Below are 14,505 nucleotides of genomic sequence, written 5' to 3'. Positions count from 1 at the left end.
AATTAACTAAATGTTTTTTATAATTTTTTTCCATAACATTTTTTTGTAATAGTTTTTTATTTAATAATTTTTTAACTTAATATAATTTTAAAATTCAAACAATAATTTTTTGATAGCCTTAAGTTATTTCGAGAGTTTCTGTTCCTAGCAGTTCTATTTCAATGTATGTATGTAATTAGAAAATCTATGAAATTAAATATATTATTAATTGATTTTCTATATAAAAAAATTATAGCAACGAACTAAATATTTTTAAACTATTTTTTTTACATAACATACTTTATATTTTTTAAATTAATATAATTTTTTCCAAAAATATTTTTTTTGGCTTAATATATTTTAAAACTCAAGCAAAAATTAATTTAAAAAATCGCCATACATTTTTTATTTATATACATATGTTTGTTCTATTTCAATGCCCATCACTGTATTTTGAAATTAATTATGTAGTATTTATACATAAATATTCAATTCAAACAATTTAAACATATAAACCGTTATTTTATATGTGCCACATATGCACCGTTGCATATATAAATATACATAAATACCTAAATGAGTTATTAGATTGAATAAGATCACATTTGTTTGCATTGAGATTTGTGTGAGAGCAACGTAACTGTTGTATTTTTGATTTAAATAATTCCATTGGTTCACATAGAAGGTAAATGAGTTGCTGCTTTTATATAAATTACTTATATAAATATTTTATATAATATGAACTGTGTTTCTAAGGTTTAACGGCTAATAAAAAAATGTTTATTTTCATAAATAGTTCTGCATGCTGTAGTCTACATGTATGTGAGTGTGTGTGTTTATGTGCGTGTATGTAAAAACGATTGATTGAGTAATTTTTCTGCGATTTCTTGCAATTTTTAACTTTTTTTTAACTTTTTTGTAATTTATTATAATTTTTTTTTTTTTTATTTATTTGTTATTGTTGTTTTTTATTTCTGCGTTAATGTGTGTAATGCGTGTTTGGCGCTTTCCGGTACATACTTGGGTTGGCTATGCAAATGTCGCACTGTGTATTTGCTGCCTACTACGCGCTATCAACAGCTCTATTAACCTACAAATGTGTGAAATTATTCTTTAGTTTCTCTTTGGGTTAGGTTTAGCGCCAAGTCGGGGTTTTGCTCAATTTTGTTTAATTTATTTAACTTTTTCTTGGTTTGATTTAATTGTTGCTTACTTCTTTTACTTTTGGCTTTAACTATTACTTAAACGCTATTGAATTGCATTCTGGTATTTTTATGTTCTCATTATTAATGCATACAATTATGCTCACACGTTGCATGTGTGTGTGTGTGTGTCATGTCTGTCTGCATGCATGTGTGTTTGATGTTTTCTTGTATGTGTGTGTGCATGTGTTTTCATTTTCTGTCACCTGCCTGCTTTCGCCATGTCGCATTGTCCCTTTAACTACTATTGTTTATTACTTATTCTTCACCTGCTTCTTCTTCTTCTTAATTAATTTACTACAATTTACTAAAATTGTTTCACTATACTTTACTTAAACGTATGCTCTAGCTTATTTATTCACTTTATTTTTCTACTTTCTTTTTTTTTTTGAATTTCCTTCAACCTTTTTATGTCTTTTAATCAGTATTTCCACTCACACATTCCTTGTTATTACACATTTCCTTTTGTTAGCTGATTCTTTAGTCTATTTCTTATACTTTTTTTGCTTGTAAATGCGTTTGTGTGTGTGTGTGTGTGAGTGAGTTCCGTTTTAATGCTTAAACTGCTCATTTGGTTTTTGTTGTTTCTTTAAATTTAATTAATTGCATTTCTATATTCTATCCTCTTCATCCTCCTCCTCGACTTCTTCGCCATTCTCTTCGACCTCCTCCTTGTAGCCGGGATGTTCGGATATGGCGTAATAGTTACCATTGTAGATGACGCCCAGCTCGCGCAGCGCATCACCACGTATTGTCGCCTTTATCGTCCAATTATAGCAATCGTCCGATTCCGATTCGCGATCCAGCCGCTCCACGTCGAGTATTTTCGAGTTGAGTCGCTCCAATATGATGCCGATATCTTTGATGCTGAGATGTCGTTTCTGATCGACAGACAGCTGATCGATGAGCAGCAGGAATTTCTCAGTCGTCGTCTTATCATCCTCCATGACGGTGTTTTCTGTTTCGCTCTCGGAGCTATCACGCTCCGGCGCTATATCCAGAAAGCGTACATGGCCTTTGACGCCCGATGAGCGTCGTTGCATGCTGCCGCCCATCATAGGATCCACAACCGATGACATAGATAGCGTCGCTTGTTGTTGCTGCGGCTGGGGACTTGTGGTGCCGTCCTGTATGGGCGATGTGGCCACACTTTTATGCACCGCAATTTTGCGTCCCTCCTCGTGCAGCGCACAACAATGAAAATCGCATTCCGTGGTGCTGGGACTGCCCGCCCGACTGGGCGTATGCGCATGATGCGCACATTCCGGTGTATGCACATGCACCGCCCCCACGGCGCTATCAAATGAACTGCCCTGTTTAGATAGGCGTCTACTGGTGCCGGGTATTACAACGCCGGGTGGCAGCACCACACCGCCCGGATGGTATATGCTAGCCGGTCCCTCATCGCTGATGACGGTTATTTGTGGGCTGGCATAGCGTTGCTGTGACGATTGTGACGACACCGATTTGGTATCGAGCGAACTTTGCGCCGATAAACCTTTCTTCGATGGTGAATATTTGTCCGATGACATGAGTCCGTTACTGCCGCTGACACCACTACCGCTCGGTCCCATGCCACCAACGCCGCCGACACCGCCTCCACCTCCACCGCCGCCGCCGCCGCCTCCTCCTCCACTGCCTCCACCTCCCTGACGCTGGTCCCAATGCAGGACCACCGTGACACGACCCTTATTATCCATAATCTTCCAAGATGGCGTCTCATCGTGTAAGTCGAGCGCATGAATCGTCTCACAGACGATCTTCGGTATAGCTGATATCGCTGCAACACCGTTAATTAAATGTTTACTTCTGTGTATTTTTTTTTTTTTTTTGTGAATTCAATGACCTACCAGCTTTTATAACATCAACACCAGTTGGATACCAGCGTTCGCCCTGCCTTAACAATAGTAGCACCGTGTTGTTCGTCAATGTACGAAAATATTCGCCATCCTCAATTTGGGTTCCATCGCACTCCAGAACAAGACGCACCGGTTCTGAGGCAGGAACCCCTAATTTATCTTTTCCTGTTAACAATCGCAATTGAAATTATTGTTACGAAGATTTCTGAACACAAACAAGACTTACCTCTGACTAATAGTTCCTCGAATGTTCCAACAACTACGCCTTTGCGCACATTTCGCCAACTATCCCAAATTTTAAGGGGTCTCTTGCCACGAGACTCCTGTAAATAGAGAAATAACGAATTAGTTATAAATATTTGTACCGAAATTGAAAGTGATTTAGATTTATGAAAATTTGTCTCTCAAAGTTCTCGCCTAGGCGGAGGTAGAAAAGAACTCTTGTGAAAGCTTGTCCTTTGTGTCTGTCAGGTTTTTCGTCAAAATATTTGACTCTGAAAATCACTCCTACTTAAACTGTTATACAATTGTTTTCAGTCTATAAACTTAGTAATATTTTATTTATTTTTTCGTCCATAGTCTTTGAAAGACAGTCCCTCTTCCTAGAAGCGCCTGCATAGTTCTGCTTCACTAATTGCTGCACTAGACGCCTTGCTAAGGGTGAATTCTGCTGACAGTTCTTTATGCAGATCTCTTCGAACAATATTGTCAACGATTTCGCTGGCAGTTCTGAAGTTGGATGTGTCATATATGTTTTGAGTTACAAAAGAAGTAGATAATATGTTGACCTATGTGTGGGAAAACTTTTCAGCAAAACATTTTAGAAAAATGAATGAAACGTCGGAGTCCCTATATAACGGGTAATCCAAGTAAAGGTAATACTTTCAAAAGCATTTTTCTTGACAGATCAGATCTTCAATTAAAAGCGTACAAAATACAGCTTGACCAAGAACTGAAGCCGCTCGACCTTCCCAAGCGACATCGCTTCGCCTTCATTCAAAGAAGATCCGACGTTTTCGAGCCTAATTTCGAAGCAAGCTGCCATTTCATCCAAAAAAAAACGGTTTGGTGTGGTTTGTGGTCATTGGTCCATATTTCTTCAGAAATAATGGCGCAGAGAACGTAACGATCAATGGCGACCGTTATCGCGCCATGATAATGGACTATTTGATGCCTGAAATTGAAGCACGTGATCCAGCGGCATTTGTTTTGAACAAGATGGCGCCACTTCCCACACATCGCATCACTCAATGGATTGATTTATAGAACACTTCAGCGAGGTTTTTGGCCAATCGATTGTTCATGGAGATCGTTACGTACGTTTTCCTGTTAGGATATGTAAAGTGTAATGTCTATGCCGACAATCCCGCTTCGATTCAGACCTTAGAGCAAAACATCACGCTTGTCATTCGTCAGTTACTAGTCGAAATACTTGAACGAGTCATCGAAAGTTATACTCAGCGGATGGACCATCTGAGATGTAGCCATGGCCAACGTTTAAAAAAAGAGAGATAATTTTCAAAAAATAAATGATAAAAAATGTTTTTTCGAATAATAATAAACATTTCTCATTAAATTTGAAGTTTTTGTGTTTTTTCTTTAAAAAAGTAGGGATACTTTAAATAGATTACCCTTTATAAAATATCAGCGTGACGAGCTGAGTTGGCTTAGCCATGCATTTTTTCGATTTCTCCGTCCGCTTTTGAAAGCTGAAATTTTGGACCCAACCTTTTTTCCCTAAGAAGATGATTATTTGCCGAAACCGCTGATATCGGACCGTTATAGCATGCATCTTGCATACAAACTGAATGATCAAAGTCAAGTTCTTGTTTGCCGAGATATCTTTACGAAATTTGGCTACAATGCAATCCTCAAAAAAATTTTATATAGGATATAGCTGCCAAGCAAATTGTACAATCAAAATAAAATTCTTATGTGGAATTTTTTTTTATTTGTGAAGGGTATTACAGCTGCGGTGCAACGGTGTATTTAACATTATTTCTTGTTTTTAGCTCGTTTAGGATTTGTGACTTGGTAACTACCTGATTTTAATTATTTTACTAGTGATAGGCTATGTAATATACATATATCAAAGATTCTAATTTTAAAACAGTTAAGAAGTGCCGTTATATTTATTAAAGTGAAGCTATACTCTTCAAAGTGGACTACTGCGCAAATTTCATTCGCAAAGAATTCCACACAAGTGCTCAAGTACATTACACCGCTAAACGCCACAAATTGTGCCTTATCTGCATCCAACTACAAACACCCGCACCGTTATGGCAAATACAACAATTCACGGCGAGTGGTTTGTACATAGTTAATATTTGCAGATTTTGTGATTAAAGCAATGCAAGTGTCCAATGCAGGCGGACTGCAAGCGAAAGCGCCACAGTTAAAGGATAATTAAAGGATTGCATATACTTTGCCGCACAACACACACACAATGAAGCACTTTTGCAGTATATATATATATATATATATAATATTACACACATATGTACATATATGTATATATATAGTATATATGTATGTTAGTATGCCATAATCACATCTAACAAGATAAACACGTTGCACTGAAGTTGCTACAAAGGCGCTGCCCGAACAATGGACGCTGAAAATTGCCAGCTTAGTGTGTGTTTGACAGCGTTGAAATTGCAAAAAGCATATGTACACACACACTTACATATGGCTGTATGGATATAAGTACGTAAATACTGCGCCAGCACATAGCAAGAAGTAAAAGGATTTGAATTAAATTCCTTGCTGGGAAATGTCTATAAGGAAATACTTGCGCCTCAAAACTATTTCTGCACTTACTATGCAATGTATGCATGTGGGCATATATGTACGTGTGTGTGTGCGCGAATATATTTTGGTAGATTTTAATCAAACAAATTCGCAACATTGATGTTGCAGCGCCGCAGTGCAGGAGCGGCTAGCGCGGGTGCATCGAAGCAGTAAAGTGAAGCATTTTATGGCAGCAACAATAATAAACACATGTGTATTTAAAAGAAAAAAAAAAACAAGAAACAGCGTTAATTTCGGTTGCACCAAATCTAGTATACCCTATACTATATAATAAAGAAATTTTTTATACTAGAACCTGGTTTCGAGCTACCAGTTTGTATGGCAGCTATATGCTATAGTGGTCCGATTTGAGCAATTTTTTCTAGGATTGTAGCATTGCATTGTACAAAATTTCTTGCGAAATTTCGTGTAGATATCTTGTCAAATAAAAAAGTTTTTCATACAAGAACTTGACTTTGATTGTTCAGTTTGTATGGCAGCTATATGCTATAGTTATCTGATTTGAACTATTTATTCGGGGATTGTACTGTCGGTTTATATAATACTCTATGTCGAATTTTGTGTAGATATCTGGTAAAATAAAAAAGTTTTTCATACAAAAACTTCACTTTGATCGTTCAGTTTGCATGGCAGCTATACGCTATAGTTATCTGATTTGAACTATTTATTCGGAGATTGTACTGTCGGCTTATATAATACTCTATGTCGAATTTTGTGTAGATATCTGGTAAAATAAAAAAGTTTTTCATACAAAAACTTCATTTTGATCGTTCAGTTTGTATGGCAGCTATATGCTATATTTATCTGATTTGAACTATTTATTCGGAGATTGTACTGTCGGCTTATATAATACTCTATGCCGAATTTTGTGTAGGTATCTGGTAAAATAAAAAAGTTTTTCATACAAAAACTTCATTTTGATCGTTCAGTTTGTATGGTAGCTATATGCTATAGTTATCTGATTTGATCTCCATTTACACGGAGATTGTAGCATTGCTTTATACTATGAGTCGTGCTGAATTTCGTGAAGATACTCCAACAAATAAAAAAGTTTTTCTTACAAGAACTTCATTTTGATCGATCAGGCAGCTTACGAGCTTGACCACATGCTATAGTGGGCAGATATCGTCAGTTCTGAAAAATTAGCAGTTTCTTGGAAAGAAATTGAGGTATTCAAACTTTCAGACCGATATCTCAAAAGCTTATATAAATATACATATTTTAGAGGACCCTGACGTTTCCTTTTGAGAGTTACAAATTTCGTGAAAAATATAATATACGCTGTGTAGGGTATGCAAATACAAGAACCAACACAAATGAAATGAAATAAATGTGAAACTAAACTGAACTGAGATTACTTTTGCGCACACATACCCATACATATATATGTATATTTTAATATATGTATGTGTGTGTGACTTACAATATATACAATACAGCTAAGTATATGAGTATATACTATATATATAATTATATATGTATATAGGTGTATTCACACATAACAATGTACATAAGGCGTTACGAGCTTATACATACATACAAGTATAAATACGTATGTATATAAACATAGGCATATAGGCGCACACATACATATAAACAAACGGTCGATTGTATGTTGCAGCGTATTGCAAGGACATCGAGTGAGAGTCCTAGTGACCCAGTAAGCAGCCGTCGCAGCAGCACTGCCACCAACAACAACTTGCCACGCGAAGACCATGACAAAATAGACAACAACAACAACTGCTTACATACACTAGCAAACACAAATACATGTGCACACACACACACACATCCAGCAAATAACAACAATGGCGCAATAGAAAAATCAACAGTCCATTCCATTTCATTCCACTTCATTCCGTCGAATTTAACTGAATTCAGTTTGCCTTACCCCAACAGCATCTTGAAATATCCGCCCAATCCTCCACCTATCACCCCCTACGCTTCCTTCCCACACCAACCTTCCGCCGAGCGTTTTCGTAAGTTCGTTTGTGCTTTCGTGCCAAGCAGCGAATGTGGCTGCTGCAAATTGCGTTGGTCATGTACGTTGCAATAGCACAGCAACAGCAAAAACAACAACAGCAGTAAGGTAACATCTGTGGCACAACAACAAAACGCTGCGGTCGCAACTGACGCATCCTGCATCCGCCCAGTTCGGTTCAGTTCCGCACACAGTTCAGTTGAGTTGCGTTCGGTTCGTTGCAGCCAGCATTCTGCCACTTGCAGCATTCAAATGGCGACATCGATCAAATCTTTCGTTTGCGCACACTTTCGTACTTGGCTTTCGCTACGTTTTCCTTTTGTAATATAATTTCCTTTACTCAACATCCGCACCCAATTTGAGGCACGATTCGCACGCCCTCTGCCATTCATTCTCATTCGCGCATAAATATTACTCACACACATGTACAAACTTACTTACATACATATAAACATTGTATATGATGTTAAGTATATACTTATATATGTACATACATACATATATATATAATATAATTGTTTGTATGTGTGGGTGTGTTCATATATACGACAACGTGTAATTGGCCGATTTCACTTTTGTCATCAGCTGTGTTCCGTCACGGCATGCCACTGCTCTTGCTTCGCCTACAAAGTTGACAGAGTTGCTTTGGTTGCCTTTAGTTTTGCTTTTGCAGGGTTTCTGCTTCGAATACAAGGCTCTGCTGCGAGGTCAAATAGCTTAAAGGCTGCAATTAACTGCCTTTTAATTTATTAATCAATATTATTGATGTGATTTTCAGCAGAACCCACTACCCTTGATATAGAGCATATGCTATAATAAGGTTATTTTTTAGGTTATCAAACACTAAACGTTATAACTTTAATTTTATCTAGAACGAAAGATCTATAATGACTTTTTGAGGGATATTCTTGGAGCAACAAAATTTTTGAAGGTAGCTGTTTCTGTGTGGTTTTCGTATTGTATGGAATCACAGACTGAGTTTTTAAATTTACAGCCGAAGTACCGTATCGGTATTATAAGATCTAGAAAAAACTTATTCATTATTTTTCTTTGAATTATAGATTTTATTTAGCACCGTTAAAAAAAGCCAGCTTAAATCAAATATGTATCGATCAGTTCTAAAACTTGAATGTCTTTTTGAAGGCAGTTTTATAACCTTCATCACAGAAATCCTCGTGTTTTGAACAATAACTTTTCGCAAGCTTCTCTGGAGAAAATTTTTTATTAGCAAAATCATTCGCCAAAGACAGCAATAGGTACCAGATTAGGTCTATAAGGTGAATGATAACAACCTACCAACCAAGCTATAAGCTTCTGACAAGTCACGCTCGAAGTGATTGGCTTGATGTTGTTCAGATGGACCGCAATTCATCATAAAACTTTCTTGAACACTGATCTCATACATCTGCTGCGCCGGCTTACCCCGACCTCCCTTCTCGCTTGACGTTGTCGTGAATGATATGAAGAAATGGATCGATTTTGTAGCGATTTGCAGATATTTAAATGGTTATATACATATTTTTTTTCGGGAATGTTTATCCAAAGCCTAGGGGATAAACAGACAGAAGCGATTTAAAACATGTAGAGCTAATTTTGGTCGGATAAGAAAATACATACTACAAATATGAAGATTCCAGAGATTCTTCCAAAATCCACAATAATGTATATTACATACTTTATCCAAAAAAAAAGGAAACAAGATTCATAATTTCGAAATTCGGTAATTTGGTTGTCTGCATTCAAAGGTAAAGTTGTTTTTGTCATTTGAATATTTTTTCCCAGTTTACTATGTTTCAATAAATGTATTGTTAAATTTTCAAGGATGACAACGCTACTCAAAACTCTATCTACAGAACTCTTTTCTTTTAATATCTAAATGACAGCTGTATTTGAAAACTATCATTACAAGTGCTACAAACGCAATTAGACTTACATCTCGAGAACTGGCATACATATTCTGTGGCAAAAACGAAAGTAAGGAGCTTGTAGATGGGCGTAATCGGATCACTGCCGCCTACTTTTAGTTGAAATTACATATCTCGGAAACTGCTCGACCGATTTCAAGCCAATTTGTTTCGTGACATTCATCTAACATTCCTATGTTCCATGATTGCTAATGGCATGTGAGGTACCTAAATAAATCTCAGGGAACATTTAATTAAGTATGAAGTACTGCCATATACTACACATGTATGGTATAATGATTTTCGCTTATTATACCGATTATGTCGGTCAGTGTATGAGTTCTGGTATGTACAAAATTGCTTGGATTCCGATGCTCTGATTGACGGTTTATACTTTAAGGTATTACCCTGGCTTTGATTCTAGCAAGTTGCAATAGTATAAAATTTTCGGTTGCACCCGAACTTAGCCCTTCCTTACTTGTTTATAGTATACATATACATACATAAATGAGATCGATAAGAGTGTGATATCAAACCCTTTAAACGCGACTCTCAGCATCAAAAGAAAGAAAATATTCCCTCGATACCTTCAAAAATATTATGAAATGCGAAATATGCTGCTGGAAAGAACTCTTTATCAACGACAATAAATTATCAGAAAAGAGAAAACTTCAACGTTTCAAACACCCCAGTTAAAAGTTTGTTCTATCCCCCAAAAATTCAATCCCCAAACACAAAATCCCCAATATAAAAAATTCCCAAAATTAAAATCCGCAAACTCAAAAAGGTGTTCCAAGCGAAAACACTCCTGTATCTCGGTGTTCGATTAATCAAGATTTTAGGGATTTGAAATCGGTGATTTCAAGCCTAACAGCAATGTTGTTCGAAATTTTATGAAAAAATGTTTTGGAATACTCGAAGGTGCAACTAGCAGTGATATATCTTTATATATAAAAAGTACGTGTCACGTTGTTTGTCCGCGATGGACTCCTAAACTACTGAACCGATTTCAGTAAAATTTAGCACACTGTATCCAGTTCGAACCGACTTAGAAGATAGGATAGTAAAAGCAATTCATAAATAAAAAATAGAGCAAAAGCGCTATTAAATGGACGCTCTATTAATCGGGCATCTCCATTAACCATGCACATTGTTGATATTTATTTATTAAATACAATCTATTTGGTAGTCGAAAAGTCTTTTCGTATTTTGTCAATACAAGGTGTGTTCCAAGTTAACAGGACTTAAAAAAAAACAGAACAAATGGTTTTTTCCGCAAAATCAATTTATTTTATTCAAAATAGTCTCCTTTTGCTTCAATACAGCTTTTTGCACAGTCCAAAAGCATATCGAACGAGTGTTCTAGCTCGTTGGCCGGTATGACCGTCAGTATGGTGGTGCAAGCCGTTTGAATGGCCTCTACGTCCGCATAACGCTTTCCTTTCATATCAGATGAATACGGGGAGTGGTTAATGGTTAAAATGTGATTTTTGGTCGTCTTCCAAATGTTGGATTCTGAGCAATTTCGATATTTTTTCCAATGAAATTTATTTGTATGAACATATTTCAATTAAACCTCAAGTACAATTCCTTTGGTTCTTATACCGACAAAAACGTTTTCATTTGCAATTTCAAAAACTGAGTAGGCATTAATGTAACTTTAACATAACATTGTCTGTTAAGCTTTATGTAAACAGGATTTCCTAGCAATTGGGCTTGAAATTACTTATTTAAAAATTTTAAAAAGGTTAAAAGTTGGAATATAAATATTTTAGTAATTTTATAAAGTTGAGACTGAAGAGCAATAACAACAATAAATGAAAGATGTAATGCTCCAGTATAATAAATGTAGTAGTACTATGATAGTAATTACCCCGGCAGTGTTACTGGTAGCTGATGTTGGGCCGGTGGTAATTGCAGCACCTTGACTGGCCGCCGCCGCTGCCGCAGCCGCCACCTGTCGTATGCTGAGGCAGTTGCATAGGGGTTTAGTGACGCCCAATGTGCACAAGGCATTGGACCACATAGTTTCACTTTTGCTAGCCACGTTTAAGCGATTAATACACAGCTGCTTAGCCAGGTAGATACTTTTTTATTGAACTTAGTTGGTTTTTTTTAACTATTGAAATTTAATTTGTTGTTATTTTTTATTGTCTTATAAACTATTTCTTTTTATATATATTTTATACTAATAGCTACGTTTAGGTAGTTAACAATCTGAAGTAGTTGAGTTTAGCGCGCGCTCCGTTCTGTATACTTAATTTGTTTTTGTTTTTTTCTTTAAACTTAAGTTTTTTGTTTCCTTTTTAATTATTTTTTATTTTTTATTTTTTGCTTCTTCTCCTAAATTCTGGTTATTTTATTGTTTAGCATTTTGTTTCGTTAAAATCATGTCATTTATTTAACTTTTTTGAGTTTTGTTTAAAAATATATTGATTTTTGTGTATATAAATATTTTTTTTTTTATTCGGGTTATTTATATTAATAGTGATGAACCCGCTTGTGCGAACAACTTATGTTAGATTTTGAATGCTATTTTGTATTTATTATATTTTATTTGTTTTTAATTTTTTTTCCATTAAAAACAAACTTGATTGCCTTCAAATTTATTATTTTTATCGGTTTATGTGTTAATATATTTTATTTATTTTTTTTTGTTTGAATTCCAACTAATTTATTTTGACTTTGCATACAAAAAGGAAGCAACCTGAAATTCTTCGAATCACAAAATTCAGTTCTCTTAGATTTTATTTGATTTAAAAACCACACTTAATTAAGTCTTTGTTGTTGTTAGAAAAATGTTAACATTAGTTATACAAATAACCAGTAACGAAAAAAGCGTTTATCAAAAAAGATCGTCGTTACAAAATGCTTGTATTACAAAAGTTCTCAATATTCCGTTGTTGTTGTTGTTGTTAAAAAAGTTGTTGTTTAAACAAATATTATCATTTCACACGAAGTTAGGCATAAATAACTACGAAAGAGTTGTTTTGATTACTTTTTTTATGCTTAATTTTTATGAAAGTTTGTTTTTTTTTTTGTTTTTGTTAATTTTCTTCTTCTCTGCAGTAAATAATCGTAGGCCGTTCTTGTGCGCCGTAAATGCTTGTATATTTATTTTGATTTAAATGCAGTTAAAATGCAACTGGAAACAAATAGAAATATTAATTTTTTTCATCTATCTGGGTACCATGTCGGTTTAGTGTATATTTCCGTATGTGAAAAATATTCAATTTTGAGTTTTTTCTGCTAAAACATTTCACTACACGGTACCCCTAGTCTATTAAATCTTAAATCCTATACTTGAGTGAATAGTAATAATTGAATATAATTGAGAGAAGCTCGATTTGACTTCGTTAGGAAACACCATCACCCATCTTGAGACCCAGCATTCATTACTGAATAATATTCGACCAAATAGAGCATGTTCCGCACGCAGTGAAGAAAATATAGCAGCCGTAGCTGAGAGTGTGGAGAGTCGAACTCGGACTGACGTATGGAACGACTTGGCGCTTTTTACATCGAGAACTCAAATTGAAATTGTACAAAATACAGCTTGTGCAAGTACTGAAGCCGTTCGACCTTCTCATGTGACATTGCTTCGCTCTATGGGTCCTTGAAAAATTCCAAGAAGATCAGACGTTTTCGAGCGAAATTTTGTTCAACAATGCGGCCCATTTCTGGGTCAATGGGTATGTAAACAAGCAAAATTGCCGCATGTGGGACGAAAAGAAACCTGAAGATATTCGAGAGCTGACATTTCCCACATATCGCATCAACCAATGGATTTATTGAGATACCCCATCGGTGAGCAGATAATTTCAGATTTTGGGCCAGTCAATTGGATCAACTCTACGGCCTAACTTAACCTAACAGGTGACTGCGCATTTGAAAAATAGTCAATTTTCATTTACTTAATGTGGGATCTCATTTGTATTAAATTTCGAAAAAGATGGAACTCTATAAAATTTTCATCTAAAAGTTGGCATCGTGGTATTATTGTTGCCAATGTTATTATAATACTTTGTTTAATGTCCACTTCAAGTATAGGATTTTACAAGTTTTTGAATATTAACTGAAGAATAAACGAAACGAAACATATTTTCGCACCAGAAATTCGTTAGTTGTTCAATAGCAACAATTTACTCGTAGTATATTAAATATTACTTAGTTTTTGAGCTTAATTGTTAGACAACAATATATTTTATTAATATTTTTATTATTTTTTCATGCAAGTTTGCAAGCCTTTATTAGATTTATGCACTTTAGTTTTTTCTTTAATTCTTTTTTTGCGTGAAACCACATAAATTCTTGGTACAATACTGTACTGCTATTTTATTCCAGATTCACACACACACAGGAAGTTACATTCGAAGTATGGCGCACCGTTAATTTGCATTTAGCGACCGTTACGCTTGCTATGTGGTTTTTATACAGGCAAATTTATTTATTTTTTTCACAAATTCTATAATTTCACACAACTTTTCTAGTTATTTTATTTCATGTATGTTTGGTATGTAGTTGTTTTCGTAAATGGAAATTTTAATTTCCCTTTTTTAATGTTTAAATTTTTAGTGCCAACGTTTGCTGATTCTTATAACTTTTTTTAATTAATTTTTTTTAAATATCCTTTTTAAATATTTTATATTTATTTTAATTTTTTTTTTGTAATTTTTCGTTTTTAATTAATTTATTTTTTAATTGATTAATTTGTTAGTTAATTTAATTTTTAATTAATATTTCCTTTTTAATTATTGTGTTTTTAATTA

The 14,505-nt window shown here is 34.9% G+C and overlaps 1 protein-coding gene across 2 annotated transcripts in view; it reads right to left on the bottom strand.

Moving 5' to 3' along the window:
- Nucleotides 1–377: 377 nt before the first annotated feature.
- LOC120772501 overlaps nucleotides 378–14,505 on the bottom strand; it is a 34,329-nt gene continuing 20,201 nt past the window's right edge. The window contains exons 1-4 of one of the 2 annotated variants that reach the window (XM_040101146.1): nucleotides 11,610–12,055; nucleotides 3,267–3,363; nucleotides 3,032–3,205; nucleotides 378–2,961 (exon numbers count right to left, since the gene is read on the bottom strand). In XM_040101146.1, coding sequence (XP_039957080.1) covers nucleotides 1,793–2,961; nucleotides 3,032–3,205; nucleotides 3,267–3,363; nucleotides 11,610–11,762 — 1,593 coding nt within the window. In that variant the 5' untranslated portion in view covers nucleotides 11,763–12,055 and the 3' untranslated portion in view covers nucleotides 378–1,792. Of the gene's footprint in view, nucleotides 2,962–3,031; nucleotides 3,206–3,266; nucleotides 3,364–11,609; nucleotides 12,056–14,505 lie in introns of those variants that run through there. The other variant, XM_040101148.1, reaches the window with a different exon arrangement.

This window comes from Bactrocera tryoni, chromosome 3, assembly GCF_016617805.1.
Source record: "Bactrocera tryoni isolate S06 chromosome 3, CSIRO_BtryS06_freeze2, whole genome shotgun sequence".
Taxonomy (NCBI): Eukaryota; Metazoa; Arthropoda; class Insecta; order Diptera; family Tephritidae; genus Bactrocera; species Bactrocera tryoni.
This window is presented reverse-complemented; position numbering and strand designations above follow the sequence as displayed.